Source organism: Trametes versicolor (genome assembly GCF_000271585.1).
Source record: "Trametes versicolor FP-101664 SS1 unplaced genomic scaffold TRAVEscaffold_5, whole genome shotgun sequence".
In the NCBI taxonomy this organism is placed as follows: Eukaryota; Fungi; Basidiomycota; class Agaricomycetes; order Polyporales; family Polyporaceae; genus Trametes; species Trametes versicolor.
Window position 1 is genome coordinate 1649815 of NW_007360325.1, and position 15346 is coordinate 1665160.

The 15346-nt window shown below is 59.4% G+C and overlaps 6 protein-coding genes across 6 annotated transcripts; 3 read left to right on the forward strand and 3 right to left on the reverse strand.

Annotated features, from left to right (window-relative positions):
* Window positions 1–1865: 1865 nt before the first annotated feature.
* On the forward strand, window positions 1866–5154 carry TRAVEDRAFT_64545 (uncharacterized protein). Its single transcript, XM_008039669.1, has 4 exons — window positions 1866–2184; window positions 2387–2488; window positions 2550–2825; window positions 2896–5154. Exons 1-4 carry the CDS (start codon window positions 2031–2033, stop codon window positions 3723–3725), a joined length of 1362 nt encoding a protein of 453 aa, XP_008037860.1. The 5' UTR covers window positions 1866–2030; the 3' UTR covers window positions 3726–5154.
* An 814-nt stretch (window positions 5155–5968) lies between these two features.
* TRAVEDRAFT_46872 (mitochondrial NAD transporter) lies at window positions 5969–7298 on the reverse strand (the record flags this gene model as incomplete). Its single annotated transcript, XM_008039234.1, has 6 exons — window positions 5969–6017; window positions 6079–6373; window positions 6447–6615; window positions 6681–7028; window positions 7087–7199; window positions 7268–7298. The coding sequence occupies 6 exons, from the start codon at window positions 7296–7298 to the stop codon at window positions 5969–5971; spliced, it is 1005 nt and encodes a 334-aa protein (XP_008037425.1).
* Window positions 7299–7880: 582 nt separating this feature from the next.
* TRAVEDRAFT_46873 (DUF427-domain-containing protein) lies at window positions 7881–8399 on the forward strand (the record flags this gene model as incomplete). Its single annotated transcript, XM_008039235.1, has 5 exons — window positions 7881–8005; window positions 8068–8088; window positions 8150–8209; window positions 8261–8321; window positions 8379–8399. The coding sequence occupies 5 exons, from the start codon at window positions 7881–7883 to the stop codon at window positions 8397–8399; spliced, it is 288 nt and encodes a 95-aa protein (XP_008037426.1).
* Window positions 8400–8702: 303 nt separating this feature from the next.
* On the reverse strand, window positions 8703–10173 carry TRAVEDRAFT_122801 (C-3 sterol dehydrogenase; the record flags this gene model as incomplete). The annotated part of the gene is made up of 4 exons (XM_008039670.1): window positions 8703–8741; window positions 8796–9543; window positions 9599–9924; window positions 9982–10173. 4 exons carry the CDS (start codon window positions 10171–10173, stop codon window positions 8703–8705), a joined length of 1305 nt encoding a protein of 434 aa, XP_008037861.1.
* A 1309-nt stretch (window positions 10174–11482) lies between these two features.
* TRAVEDRAFT_19935 (terpenoid synthase) lies at window positions 11483–12722 on the forward strand (the record flags this gene model as incomplete). The annotated part of the gene is made up of 4 exons (XM_008038979.1): window positions 11483–12174; window positions 12231–12260; window positions 12389–12581; window positions 12657–12722. The coding sequence occupies 4 exons, from the start codon at window positions 11483–11485 to the stop codon at window positions 12720–12722; spliced, it is 981 nt and encodes a 326-aa protein (XP_008037170.1).
* A 295-nt stretch (window positions 12723–13017) lies between these two features.
* On the reverse strand, window positions 13018–14823 carry TRAVEDRAFT_121696 (uncharacterized protein; the record flags this gene model as incomplete). The annotated part of the gene is made up of 3 exons (XM_008039671.1): window positions 13018–14254; window positions 14564–14664; window positions 14716–14823. 3 exons carry the CDS (start codon window positions 14821–14823, stop codon window positions 13018–13020), a joined length of 1446 nt encoding a protein of 481 aa, XP_008037862.1.
* Between the last annotated feature and the right edge of the window lie 523 nt (window positions 14824–15346).

Sequence of the window (15346 nt, forward strand, 5' to 3'; positions counted from 1 at the left end):
CAACAAAGGAGCGGGCCTCGCGGTGCCGCGCCTGCTCCTCCACGAGGCCGCGTCCGAGGAGAAGTAAGAAGAACCTCGGGAGAACAGCATCGCAAATGAAATCAGCGTGCGACCGCCGACTAGCTCCGTGCCCAAATACAGCGCCGATCGCTCATGCACGCGTCGACTTCAGCGTCCGGCCACATGCACGGTGCCTGTGGGTTCGCGTTGGGGTACGGCCGGGCATGAGGCTACGGACGCGTGAGTGGGTACACACAGACGGCCCGGGGCTGTGCTCGGCAGGGCGAACACGTTCGGAACACTGGGAACAGTGCTGTCTCCGACGGGATCAACGATGGACGATGGGTGTCGACGGCGTGCTCGGGGCCCGGCCGGGAGCATCGTCCCGGGCGAATATGACATGGGAACGGTGAAAATGAAGGATGGCATGCGCGCGCAGTGTTGTCAACTGAGGAACGTCCGGCGCGTGCATGTCGTCTAGCAGACATTGGTCAACGCGAAGGTGGATTCGTCGGGGTGCAATTGTTTTGTAGCAGAGGTACATCCCCGGTTGCAAACCGGAGAGAATATCCTTTGCTTCAGGAGGTGGCGCTATCTACGAACGTAAGCTTAATTGATTCGCGGAACGAGCGAGCACAAGGAACGATAACTCGGTGATGCCAGCGACGGCGGTGGCTGTCCGATGTCGGCGAGTGAGCTCGCTGCTGCGCCCGGTTGCAGCGTCCTCGACAGAAGGACATAAAGAGGGCGCAGGAGGTACAGCGCACGTCGGACTCCCTCGAAACGCAGACAGTTTTGGCACGGTTCGGCGGCGACTTCGCGCTGCAGGTAAATATAAACAGGCGGCATCCGCAGTGAGCAAACTGTCAAAATTGGACGAGAAGACGGCGAGCGCAGCCTCGTCGTCGTACGTGTGCGCTGCGACCGTCTGTCGGCGATTCCGAGACGCGGACGATGCTGTCTGTCGCGCCGTCCTCGACCACGCGTCGCTGGGCAACGGTTCTTCGCGTACGGGCCTACGGACTGTCGGGAGTGCGGAGTGCTGCAAGACCGGGAGCACGTACTCTTCGAGTGGACGACATGAACGCTGAGCGAAACACGAAATCAACGGCAGATGGACTCATGATCAGGCCGGCATGAGCTCGGAGCAGCCGGTCAATCAGCCATTCCGTGTGCGCTGCTGATGGTCGCGCGGGCCCAGCGTCACCCAAGATGGACAGAAAGAGCCAGAAAGGCGAGGGCGTTGGATAGCGGCGAGGAGGTGGCTGAGGCGACTGACGTCGAGCGAGTATTCGAGCGTCATCGCAGCCAGTGGAGCGGCGAACAGGGCGCGTGCCTGTGCCTCGTCCCGATTGACCGCGCGGTCTGGACCTCCACACGGCGAGCGGGCAGAGGGGCCGAGTCCACGGGCTGCTGGATAATGAAGTCAGGCGTTCCGAGCCCGACTCCTGCGCAGAGAGGCCCGCAACGGCGCCGGGATCGGAGACAAGGGGGATATCTGGCTCAGAATTAGTGGAAGAAGGCCTTGCGGGTGCAAAAATGGCTACGGCTTCGGTGGGGAGACTCTCGGCATGCGCGCGTGCGCTGCCGTGTGCAGGCGCCGTTGTCGCTCAGGCTGGCTGGTGAAATGTGCGCGGCGTGCAGACCCCGGAAGACAACAAGAGCGCATGCGCTGGCGAAGCAGAGCATGGAGAGGGGGTTCGGGACAAGGGGCGGGCGGGTGGCAGAAGCCGGAGGGGATGATGGGAGAGCTTCAGGATTTTCCCAGGCTGGGCATTTCTGGTGATGTCGCCGTGCAGAGGACGGTGCTCCCGTCCCCAGCGCCCATCGCCTTCGCCTTCGCCCGCCTCTCCCACCCTGGCCTCTTTCCCTTCGCCCTCCTCCTCCTCCCCCCCGACATAGACCTGTCGTCCCCAGGGCGTGCCGTTCCCGTCCGCCCCGGCCTGGATAATGCCAGTTTGCTCGCTCTATCCCTCCACACGCCCACGACACTCAGCGTTCGCGTCTGTCCTGTCTCCTCCGACTGGCCTATGTCCGCCACCTTTCGCCGCTATGCACCCCCTTCACCTGCGCAGACCGCCCCGCCAGCCCCTGCCCAACAGAATCTGAAGCGCAGGCGGTCCAGCAAGGCGTTCCAAGCGCACAAACCAAGGGACACCAGCATCGTTGACCAACCACAGATATGTGCGTCCACTTTTTTCCTTCCCCTCAATCTCCGTAGATCTCAACCTCTCCGTCCCATCCCCGCCCCCTTCATTCCCGCCACCGACTACGGTGTCGTACCTGCCGCCAACTACCGTGTCCAACGTGTGTCATATATTGTATATTCCGTGTTCCGCGCCCGTGTCCTACTCCGGTCCTGCGCCCCCGCCCGACTCAACAACAGCCGCCGCCCAGGACACCTGCTTTGATTCTCCCAACAACGTCATATCATGTTGGCCCGAGTCCTCTAGCGTCGTCGCCCAGCACGAGTGGGCCTCCTTCGTCTGTACGTCATGTTCTCCCTCTTCGTTGTCCCCATTGCCAACATTGCGTCCCTCGCGTCGCAGGGAATAGCCGACTCCCCCAATGGGCACAGACGGAGAAGGTCAACATCTTCCTGTTCCAAGCAGACTCGGGGCTGCAGGTCGTCAACTTTACGGACGTCGAGAACCCGCTGTTCACCTCGGGTCTCATCCATGTACAAGTGGACGACCGCTGGTGGGGCACTAGGGGCAATCAGTGGAATGGGCAGAACATATCGTTCCCCTTTTATTTTGAAATAACTCGAAACGACCATCCATTAGACAACAGCGCTATACCCCAGGCGACCTTCACTGCCGTTCGTGAGTAATATGCCTTTCACGGTCTACGCTCTTGCATTGATCGAGCTGACAATGTTACTTGGGAATTTAGAGACAACCTTCGCGGATTCAATAGTCGCGTCGATGTCGTCGTCCTCTGCCCTCGCTGCAGCTTCGTCTCGATCCGTCGCTTCCTCATTGTCCGCCGATGCAACACGAACTACCGGGCTCTCTGCAACGCTCACTCCGTCACCAGGCTCCGGCTCCGGGTCAGCAGGCGCCTCACCAACAGGCGGGGCGGCAGCGCCGGGCGTGCAGGGCGCCAACGGCGGTGGGTCATTCCCGAAGTGGGCGATCGCCGTTATCGTGGTGCTCGGCTTTCTCGCGCTCGTCGCCTCGGGCATTCTTGCGTTCTACATCATGCGCCGCCTCCGGCAACGTCGTGAGGGCATGCTCTCGCATCGCAACTCCATGGGCTCCTCGACTCCCATGATGGCGAACGCCGACCGCGGAGGCGGACCTCAATCACCCGTCGTCGGCTCCTCGTTGCTCGCCGGGAGTGCGGCGGGTGCGGCGGCGGGGTACGGTGCGGGTGCGTATGGTCCGGCGCGGCCATCGTCGCCCGGGGACGTCCACGACGGCGCGTCGATGATGAGTCGGGCGAGTGACGCCGGCCCCTTCTCGGGCGCGGACGCGGCGATCATGGCAAACGCCTTCCGGCAGGCGCTGCGTAAACCAGACTTCGCGGACAGGCCGGTGGAAGAGGGCGAAAGCCCGGACGACCAACCACACGCAGGATCTGCAGGCCCGGGCCATTCGCACCTCATCAACCAGGAGCTCGCAGAAGAGGGCCGGGATATACGCAGCGTAAGCTCGTCACGCGGCGTCAAGGTTGAGACATTGAGCGACGACGAGGACGGTGCGACGGTTCAAGACCACTAGCCCCTTCGTAGGCGTTCGTGTCCCCGCTGCGGTGGTTTGTGTTTGTTCTGTCGATGTGCCGTCCACTCTCTGTCTGCCTTTGGATTAGTGCGGTGCGCGGGCTCGCTGTGGACCGGACCGTCCGCCGTGGCCTCCGTCACTCAGCGTTGTCTACTACATGAGCGTCTTCGTACCCTCCATCTATATCCCGCCCTCCACCTATCCGCCCGTTCGTCCCTCTTCCTACATGTCGCCCGTTTGTCTACTCCCACCCTCCTACGCCCGCCCACACCTTCGGTCCGTACCTCCTCTGGTCATTATACTTTATTTTACCACCACGGACTATTAATAGCGACGACGCAGCGAACATATTCCACTCGCCGTTTGATGCTATGGACCTTTTCTCGCACCGAAACCCTTGCTGCCCGACGTCCCAGTACGAGCGCGCCCGCGCGCCCGTACAGCCGCAGCCATACATACGCCACACCCCTTGTCGCTCACACGCATTCACGTTCACAGTGGCCTTTTTTTCGGTGCTTGTTGGTTGTGTATGGGCGCGGCCGCATGGTAGAGTCGGTATTCTTGGAACTGTCCTCCTCGACGTCGTCTGGCACCGTTGTCCCTCGCGCGCATCTCTCCCCAGCCAATGGCGAATGGGTCCCTCGCGCGCGATCGCGTCCGCTCATTATATCCCGCCTCCCCACCCGGGCCTCCCCCTCCCACCCTCCCGCATCCAGAACGCCTTCCCCCGAGCACGACCGCGTGTGCACCCGTGCGCGCGGCTGTGGTCAGAACGTACCCCGAATGGACTTGTGCACCCGGCCGTCTTCCCTTCCCGTCCCGTCCCATCCCATCTCACCCCGATCGTCCCTGCTGCTCCTGGAGCCCTCCTGGGGACGTGCGGCTGCACTTGTCCTCCCGGGCGGCACGAGCTGGGCGGTCGACGCGCGGACTGCGTCCGTGTGCTGCGCGGCGCGCCCGATATATCCCCTCTTTTCTCCTCCCGCTCCCTCGCTCGCCCCCCTTGATTCGCCTCGCCTCGCCAAGCGCACCCTCCTGTCCCGTCCCACTCACCCCCACTCGGCCGCCGTGCGTGTCCCGTCCCGTGCCCCGTGGTACCGGTACCGTCCGTTTCGTATGTCGCACACCCTCCCCTGGTCATCGACCTCTTTATGCATGCGCCCCGTTTTTAACACTGTTTTTATCGATACTTGCCCCTTCTCGTCCCGTCTCTGTGCCCATTCCCGCTCCGTTCTCCGTTCTCGTTTCACTTCGCTGCCGCCTCTTACTCACCGCACAGCACCTGGGGTCCCACCAACTCGCCGTCCAGCGTGGCTCGGCGTCCGACGCTCCTTTCCGGCTTCACCTTCTTTCTGCGCACCGCCCGCCTGTTGCTTTTTACGCCCCCCATCCCCACCACCACCAGTGGTCCACCCCCACATCATCTCCCCCCGTCATGTCGCCCGTCGGATATTTGCACATACAAATATACAGACAGACATCATACACAAACACCCGCGAGCTCGGAGTACCGCCCGCGCATGCGCGCGCACACCCCTATAACCGGACGCCGTACGTATGTATATACTGTAGTGTGTATGTACAGAGGCCAGTGGATCTGGCGTGCCGTCTCGTGCGTATGGGTATGGTTTATGCCAATGGACTGACTGGGTCGGATGCAGTACTTATGCGCGTCTCTGCAATTGATTTAAAGCGCATGCACTCATTTTCCTCGAGTGTGGGCGGGGCGCGCAGGTGTTTGAGGTATTTACGGGTGCGCCAGTACTCTTGGCGTACGTACAGGGCCATCCTGCGCCAAGGCATCCGGGGAACGGCGCGAGCTCTATCGCGCCTGTACATACTTAATTACGCCGGTCAGATAGCGTCTCCCAAATAGACGGTGCACGAGCCTGGATCGTGCTCCTCAAGAACGTCATCGAGCTACAACATACACTACGCACACGGTGACGCCAACGCCGCGCACGACAGAACGCCGATCTGTATGATACCATATTACAGCACCTGCGGCAGCGTATGCATATGCGTCTCGAGGCGGGCAGTACACAAGCAAGTATTAGCGCGGAGGAAAAGGAATGTGGGTGTGGTATATATGGTACAATGCGCCCCCTCTCTCGCCTCTCGCCTCTCTGAGTCTGAGTCTCTCTCCACATCTAGTAGTGTCTGAGCGGCAGCGGCAGCGTACGTGCGTAATGCGGCTCGCACAGGGTCCGTGTGTGGCGCCGTGGGCGCGACGCGAATGTGTGTTATGAGTAGCCCGCCTGCGCGTTCAGGTAGCGCACGATCATCTCGTATCTGCGCCTCGCTCGTCAGTAACACCATTCCTCAGCCCAGCGCGTAAGAGCGTAAGACTCACGTCAACATCGTCACCGCGCTGTTCGGCACAGTGCGCACGAGGTTCACGGACAGGCCGCGGTAGAGCGCGCGCCAGCCCTCGTCGGCGATCATGTGCTTCGTCGTGCGCACGATGCCCGCGTACGACACCGCGGGCGCGCCGCTGCTGGCGCCGCCGACGGCGAGCGGCCGCTTTTGCGTCTGTAGCCGCGTCCGCACGACCTCGTGCGGGTACGTCGCTATTGACGCGGTCATCTTCGCGACGGCGGAGCACCCCAGGATCTGGCCTGGGGTCAGCGGTTCGGATCGCCCGCGGGCTGTGCTTGGCAACGCGGTGAGTAATGCGACCGGGCAGGGGGAGGGGTTGGAGAGGGAAAGGGGCGTGCTCACCGGCGACTCGTTTAAGATGCTCGTAGAGCGGGAACTGGACGGCGACGTGTGTAATTCCGAGTAGACTCGGGAGGAGGCCGCGGAAGAAGGCCCGCGCGCCCTCGGTTCGGTAAATGGTCAGGGCTGCGTCTAGTGTGTGTTTGTAGCGCACTTCGGTTCGTGGTTGTGTCTGCGGAGGGAGCACGGGGTCCGGATTGGGATCACACGAGCAAAAGTTGGACATGGGGTACGCACCATGAAACGGGTTTTGATGACCCATAGCGGATTAGTACAGATAGTGCTCGTCGCCCCCGCAGACATCGCAGAGAGAATATGTAGCGTCCAGGGATGCTCGCGCGCCAGCGGCTGGTAGCCCTTCACCTGCGCGGCAGGATAGACATGGCGGTCCTCCCCTGGTGGGCGTTCGCCAAAATATCGCTTGATGCCGTCGTAGACCGCAAAGTAGATCGCCCATGTGGGAAGGTAGCCGAGGATGGTGGGCCCGAGGCCGCGGTACATGCCGCGCATGCCGTCATGCTTGAGGATGTCCTTGACGGTCGCTGGCAGACGGAGGGGGGGAGCACGCACGTTGAGCGGAGGGTTCTACGGGCAGGTGCGCCGCGGAGGCGGGACGGAGGAGGGGACGAAAGGCCTCACCAACCACACCGAGGTAGCCTTGCGTCGAATGGCCCGCGCGCTGGGCCTGGAGCTTGGTCTTGATCACGTCGAGGGGGCAGGTGGCGACGCTGGCGACGAGGCCGCCCCCTGCGCCAGCTGGGGGTCGGGTCGGGGCACGATGTGAGGATAGTGCTCGGAGACGCACAAGACCGCTCTGGACTGACCGATCATGCTGTTTGCGCTTTTCGAAGGCATCCCTCCTCTCAGTCGTGGCCGCAAGCAACGCGGCGAGTGTGGACGAAGAGGCCTCGAGAGCGGTACGCAGCAGTGTTCGGCAAGAAGAGGAGGTCGTGGGGGATGGGATGGCGAGCTCGAGTCGCAGCCCGGCTCACGAGTCGAGTCGGAGAGTGGGGTATCGCGCTCGGCTAAGCAAAATGTCCTCGCAATCGCCCAAAATTCGGTCCGCCCCGGGTTCTCCCGGCGCTGCTCTCAACCACCACTCGATCTTCTACCCGCTCGCGAGCGTCCACCAATATTCCATTGGCATTCGGAAGGCTCTCATATGTGCGGGTTATAAATTGAGCACGAGGGCTCCAACAACACCGTGTTTAGACCGTCCGCTGCGCACGAGGCTTACTCAGAACAACCGCATTACTAACGTGTCTCATAACTCCGTTGTAGTACTAGGAGTATGCCCACTCCAAATATCGAGAGCTTCTGCGTGATCGACGTCTATATAACCTTCACAAACCTCGCGTGCGACCAAACCTCTCTCTAACTCCCACCTCGTCCCGATTCCTAATTCCCGATTCCCGAGCGCCCTCAGCCATAGGCAACATGGTCAAAGTCACCCTCAACGGCACCGTTCTCGCCGAGTCCGACAGCACTGTCGTGGTCGAAGGCAACCACTACTTCCCCCCAGACAGCGTTAACACCGCCGCCCTATCGCCGTCATCTACGCAGTGAGTGCAAACGACATTCGGCATGGACTGAGTAAGAAAAGCTGATGATGTTCACCTCGAAGCACTACCTGCCCGTGGAAGGGGTAAGCATTCATTTACAAGTACTTCAACGGAGATCATTGACACCGGCGGCTTGATTTGCAGAGTTGCGTCTTATTACGATGCCTCGATCGCCGGGAAGACCGTCGTGAACGACGTTGCTTGGTTAGTGTTTCGTAATCAGCCAGATAGAAGAGTCTCATTCCACACTGACAGGTACTACCCGGAGACTAAGGAGAAAGCCAACAATATCAAGGGCTATGTTGCTTTCTACAAGGTGTGTGTCCACTCATCACGCACTGTGAGCATGGTTGACGCGGGCCGCATCTACCAGACCAAGGTCGAGTTTGCGTGAGCATAGTCAAACTAAACACCGCATGGAGCATACCGGAGGAAAGTATTGTGTACTTTTGCGTGTACGATAACCAGTTGTACGCTACGATGAATATGCGAATGTGACGTCATACCACACGTACCACTCATGGCCAGACACACAGAGCTCAAGCTTTTTGGTACACATCTGGTGCGACAACATGCATTATCTGACGTGAATAGAGCAAAGGGCATTATCCGCACTCGTACTGGTGTGTGGGGGTATATCTCGTAACCAAGAGAGCGACATAACGTATCATGACGGTGGCCGGGACGTCCGTGCCTTTTACGCCTTCCCGGTCTTCTGCCGTTCGGCTACCCACCACTGTCGTAATGATTCAGTATACGCGAACAGAAAAACGGAAGTAGAAGCGCATACCTCCGTTGTCCTCCGAATGCCCTCTTCCAGGCCGACCTGGGGCTCGTAACCAAGCGCTCTCCGCGCCTTCTCGATGTTGAAGCAACGCCATGCGCAGCTATATGTTACCCGGTAACGCGTGAAGCCAGGCTCCTTGCCTACGAGCCACGACCACCACTCTGCCGCACTCCCCAGAATGAGCCCGAGTTGCTGTGGGAGTATCAAGCGACGTTTTGTGTTCGGCTTCTGGAAGTGGTCGTCGAAGAAGCGGTACACAACGCGAGGCATGTCCCAAAAGCCCGTCGGCTCCCCGTTGGTGATGAAGAACACCTGGCCTGCGACCTGCAGCGGTGACGACTCGGGCTCGCAGCGCGCGAGTGCGGTCTCGCTGAACTGGTCGAACTTCGACCGCACCGCCGGGCGGGGCTGAGCCGGCTTGTAGTCGGGGTTACTCCAGTTCGCGAGGATCTCCTCCGCGTTCGGCGGGGGTGTCACATACGGGCCGAGGGGGCGGGCCTTCGATGTCGGAATGCGGGACCGCTTGGTCGTGCACTCGATGGACGGCAGCGCGACCTTGAGGTTCTCCTTCATACGCTCGAGCTCCTCCGGTGTGACCGGCCCGAGCTTGTCCGCGGCGAGAAGGTGCGCGTACGCGCAGTTCCCGACGTACGTCCAGTCGAACAAGTTCGTGTTGTCGCCGACCTGGATGTGGCTTTGTCCGCGCTGCCACGCCTGGAAAAGGCCTGCGAGGAACTGGCGGTCGCCGGGTCTGTGGACGATTCATGTTAGAGACGCTCGTGCGTGACGGACTGACCGGTACTCACCCGAAGATGCCTGCGGGGCGCAGCGCGACGGTGTAGAGGCCACCCTTGCCATTTGCAGCAAGGACAATCTGCTCGGCCTTCGCCTTCGACTCGTTGTAGGGGTCCATGGCCTTCTCCAGCTGTGGTATCCGCTCGTCCACGTCAATGAGGTCGCTGCCGTCGAATACGACGCCAGCAGAACTTGTGTAGACAAGTTTGGGCACGCCATTCGCGACGGCAGCGTTAATGACCGCCTGTGTGCCGTCGACGTTGACCTTCCAGTACAGCGCGGGGTCGTCCAGACCGTGGAGAGGTGACGCAGTGTGGATGATGCATGTCGCTCCGCTCTGTAGAAGTTCTGCTGCTCGGTAGGCCGTATGATATGGCTATGGAATGCAACGCACCTTGCGAAGCGCGTCAGACACCTGCTCCTCCTCGCTAATGTCGCCGGAGTAAAAGGGGACGTCGTGGTACCGCTGGACGATATCGAAGACGGCCACGGAGTCGCCCCGGGCAAGCAGAGCCTCCACGACGTGACGCCCTAAGAAACCACTGCCGCCAATAACCAGATAGACGTCCTTGGAAGGTGTAGACATGGTCGAGACCATGATGAAGACCGTTGAGACCGTTAAGACCGTTCAAGAGCACCGTCAGAAAGTCAAATGGTGGGTGGGGGAGTCCGGGGAAGGTGGGCGGCAAAGAAATGCGGGAACTCACACCACCGCGCATTTGTCGGAGGATTGTCCGAATTTGGATATAACGTCGCCATTTTTGGTGCCTGGTTGTACCTTCTGACTTTGATCTGCTTTCCTCTTCTTCATTATGAACCACGGTGACTCTGAGCCAACTCTGAGCAAACCTGACTACAAGGCAGTCGCTCCTACAGATTGTCTCTCAAATATCTTTACACGTTCAGATCAAGGGAAGGAGTCTGTGAAACGCTTCGAAACCTCAACCGGCGCCACGAATACTTCTAAGATGTACATGTATGTACGTTTACTAGGTATAGTTTCTCTTCAAGGCCTCAAGCACTATAAATGCGACTCCTCTGAAGCAAATGTCGCCGAGAACGAGAATTCTGGACGGTAAGCCGAGCTACTATCGAGTGCGGGAATCCAATTCACGTACGATTGCGAGTACAGATGGCTTGAAGATGCACGCGCACTACTTCTACTACTGAACTCTGTCTACACGCCTCATGCGCGGCATCCCAGCAGCCCCTCTGATGGATTTTTCGCTGTCTGCGGGGCGTATCAATATCTCTCCCACCCTGCTCCTGGTACCTATGCCCTGACATCCTCACGTCAACACGACATCTTTCCTGCGGACCGCGTTCATAAGCCCACGGGTGGCGATCAGTCGGAGGGCACCACTGGAGTTTGCTTGTGTTAGTGGAACAGCTGGTATGGGCTTCAGCGGAATACCCAAGAAGTAAGGGTAGAACGCCCAATGTAAAACGCATCGCCGCCGGCGACCGCGCGGGGGTGCAGGGAAAGTGTCGCAGGTCATGGTGAGGCAAGCTAAGCTGCTCTGAGCCCTAATCAGAGTTGAGAGTGGTCAAGAGAGGTATAGTGCATTCACACTCCGTGAGGAGCCCGTTGCTAAAAACGAGATATGACAGCTTGTCCTCTGGCCGAACTGTGAGGCACTTTATCCAACAGTGGCGTTCATACGCGCCGATGCCTCCTCTTACTCATGCAGCAGGATATGCATGGGTCATGCCTCCAGCGAACACCTATAAAAACAGGCCAGCCCGACTACCCTTCTCTTCACAATCAATTGCCGACCTGGTCCTCACGGACATCTTGATTCGTGCCTTCGCTGCGAGTAGGTCGGAGTTCATAACCAGTCTCTACTATGTGGTTAATATGTTCAATATTGTCTATCGTACAGCCGCCTCAGACCATGCCGTCCGCCGTCAGTGATGGAAGCACCCGCCCGGGTTCCGAGCAGTCACTTCCATCCAACTCTTCGAACCTACCTCACGGCGGGAACATGGTTGCGGAAACCAAGGATATCGTTCAATACTTCTTAGTCCGTCTGCAATACCGCCCTCCCGGCACGGTGCCAAATGCCAGACTTAGGGCGGACGTGACCGCTGAGATCATCTCATGGAAGGCCGGGCTCAGCGCGAAGTTCATCGCCGGCCTAACGGACACCGCTTGCACCATAGTGGAATCCGCGCTCGCCCACACCGGCTACGCCCACCAGCGGCTCCTCGCCTTTTACTCCGCCTACATCATATACGTCGACGACTTCGCGAGCCGCGACCTCGAGGCGCTCGGGCGGTTTGGCCAGCGCATCGCCGCGCGCGAGAACCAGGGAGACCCGGTCCTCGAACGTCTGGCGCGTCAGTTCGGCGACATGTACGCGATGTACCCGCACGCCGCCGCCGACCTCATTAACACAGCGACTCTGGCTGGCGTGGCTGGCACTTATATCGAGTTTTGCACGGAGCATATAGCCGTCGCACCTGGGGCTCTCGGGTACCCCCAGTTCCTCCGGGGAATGACGGGGTACTCTACGGCGTATGCATTCTTCAACTTCGTGAAGGACTGGAGAGACCCTGCAGACAGCTTCTACCTTCAGATTATACCGTAAGTGCCAGTCCTTAGTCCTTGATCAGTGCGCGGACTCTAACTCTCAAACATAGAGAGCATGTGCTATGCACCGACCGCTTCAAGTACGTTATTTTCTTCGCTTTCATCTTCTCATCTTACGATAGATCTGTGCGGCCGTCCCACGTTGTAGCGATATGTGGGTACCCTTCACACATCAGCGGATGCACCTCGCTGAGGCTTTTTTTTACAGTCTCTCGTTCTACAAGGAGACGTTGGACGGAGAAACGAACACATACATTCATCATCGCACCAAAGCGGAGAATGTGGACGCGTTGGTGGTGCTACGCAACCTGTGCGAAGAGACTCTGGACGCCATACGCAGGATCGAGGACCTCACCGCCTCTGACCGCGAGCTAACAGATATTTGCCACGGCTATCTCATGGTAAGCCCTGTGGGACTGTCCTTCTGGACACTTGCTCGGAGAATGATGTGCTGACTTTCAGTGCCAATCTTTCAGGGAAATGTTGAATTCTATTTCAGGGCGTCGAGGTATCGCCTGGCCGAGCTGCAGATAGAGTTCTGAGTCTATGACTTGGAGACAATCTGGTGTAGCCGACGTATATTTTGTACAGGTTCTGCTATGTATCAATGGTCACGCAATGCTCTCTGCAGATATGATCTTTCTGAGGAGATTACCGTCCTGGTGATAGCTGGGGCCTTCAGTAGCAGAAGTTTAAAGCGACTAGTGTCGTCTAGCTTATTCACGGCAGGGACGCAACTCACAACACGCACCCACATCGTATGTTGCAATACAAGAACCGCAAAAGTACTCTAACATTTACTGTACATACACCAAAACCTCCGTCCGCGATAAGTTTCTATTGGGCGCGCGAATGTCCATACCGAGTAACATAGAACCCAACGCCGCTGCTATCCCTCCTCTTCAACCCGTCCTCCTTCGGCGGTCTTGTGAGCTTCGGATACGTCTCCTCTCGAGCGCCAGGCCCGAAATCCATCACAAACGGCCGCGACTGTGTCGCCCCGAACAGCCGCGAGCTCTCCAGGATGACCGAATACACTGGGGACGAATCGTTGCCCGGCGCGTGCACGCTCCAGCCCTTGTTCGCCGCGCGCACGTCCCAAAAGGCCACCACGCTATGCCGCGCGGTACCCGCGGCGATATGACAGCCCCCGCCCCCGCCGGAGGACACGTCGTACACCGGCTCGAACAGCCACGGGTCGCACATGCTCATCACCGGGTAGAGCGCGCCGCCCGCGGGGTATGAGCTCACCCCCGGGATGCGATGGGCGCGTCGTGAAGAGCGCAGGTCGTGCACGTTCACGACGCCGTCGTACCAGCCGGAGATGATCACCTGCTCGGAGCCGCCCCAGGGCGCGTCCGGAGGCGTCCCGCAGATGCCGTAAACGGCAGATGCGCGCGGGTGGTCGTCGTGCGTGGAGTTGGTGAGGATATGCGACGGGGTGTCGGATATATGTGACTCGTGGATGGTGTGGACCAGGAGCGGTGTAAGAGAGGACGCGCCGAGGACGGCATGTCGATGCGAGAGGTGCGTGGCCCAGCTACGGACTCTCAAATCTAGGAACTGAGGCGACGGGTTGGCAGAGTTGGTGAAGAAGACGGCGCCTCCGTTCGCCGACAAGGACAGCAGCTGGTCGCCGCACGCCGAGATGCTCTCGATGGAGTCGTTTCCGTGGTACGGCCTCTTCTCCCGGAAGCTCGGCTCTAGGTGGATCGGGCCTTCGTGTCCAGGCTTGCACGCGGGCAGAACAACACGCTCGAGCGAGCCATCCGCGTATCCGACGTATACAGTGCGGTCGTACCCCCCGTCGGGAACGCACCGTATACTCGTGATGTCGCGGGAGGCTTGCAGGACCTTGTTACTCGTGTACGCGCACTCGAACTGGATGCTCGGGTTCGTGCCTGGGGCTGCTGAGCGCCCGAAGGTGTAGGAGTAGATGTGGTTGGCGGCGGCCACGAAGAGGCGGGAGCTGTTGACCGATAGTATGGGTTGGAGCTTCCCGGACCACTTGGACGCCAGGGGGCGGGCTACGAAGCCGGGAAGCGACCAGTTGTGGTCCGTTATCGTGTTAAAGCTGTGTCGAATGCGCAATGTAATGTTAGATATGTCTCTTCTGATGCGATGGAGAAGAGTCGCGGAGTGTTCGTGCGGAGCAGTAACGTCTTTGACTACCTGAGCTGCGACCACGATCTGTACGCGCTGCATAGCCGTGCATAGGTGATAGAGTTCGACCGGATGAACTGAAGGGTGTCCAGACTGCTTTGACGCGTGATATTATGGTTCTGTCGTTCTGCGAAATATGCTACCCTGGCATGTTCCGCAGAACAACTCATTCGGAAGACAAGACGTTATCCGGATAAGCTATCATGGAGGGCGAACTCACCGAACTTGGTCGTAGGCACTCCAATGGGGCAATGACTTGGATAGGCTCCAAGTATGGCGGGGATTCGCCTTACTGTACGCTGTCCAGCCATATTCGCCAACCTACAGGGTGCCGTTAGTCTTGGGAGATTCGGAAGTACTTGGGGGACGTACCAATGCATGAAAATATCGCGAGGTCTGGGCAAGATGGGCGAGGTCCTCCACGGACAGATGGTACAGGACAACGATCCAGATGTCGCTAGGAAGCGTGTCGGCAAGCATGGTCGGGGCCCGTCGGGCTCGGTGGTGTGGCTTTGAATCCAGCCTCAATGGTTCGACCCTCGCTTGCTCGCCTGAATGTGTTCTAGCTCGGGGTCGCTGGGTCCTGTCCGTGGAGGAGTTCCGTATCTTCCCCTGCGTCTTGTAGATGGCTCCGCCTGAGAGGGGCCACAGCAGCGTGGTGGTTTATATACGGGTGTGTACGTTAAGGGCGCTGAGATGATAGATCTGTGTTGTGGACCCGGGGTGTTTGGGAGCGAAAGGGAAGTTCTCAGATCTCCGTGCAGTTGCCGTACACACTACCGCCGCGGGCGTCTATTGTGGCCGCCACAGGCGCGTCCTCGGCAGTCCAGTGGCAGCTCTGCTCTCTGCCTGTCTGCGACGTCTCTCCAGCCCCACACCCAGCCCGCCAAGAAGCTCCTGCCCCGGCCCCTCCTCGCTTCCTCGCCCTCGTCCACTGCTCAGGACATCTTTTGGCGGGGGCTCGCGTTCGTGCGAGCGCCTACTTGCTAGATCTCGCACCGAT

Excerpts from the sequence above, each read along its gene's own strand:
- TRAVEDRAFT_64545 (XM_008039669.1), top strand. The coding sequence starts at position 2,031 with ATGTCCGCCACCTTTCGCCGCTATGCACCCCCTTCACCTGCGCAGACC. Across the intron at positions 2,185-2,386 it reads CGTTGACCAACCACAGATAT|CCGCCGCCCAGGACACCTGC; the intron begins GTGCGTCCACTT and ends ACTCAACAACAG. Across the intron at positions 2,489-2,549 it reads CGAGTGGGCCTCCTTCGTCT|GGAATAGCCGACTCCCCCAA; the intron begins GTACGTCATGTT and ends CTCGCGTCGCAG.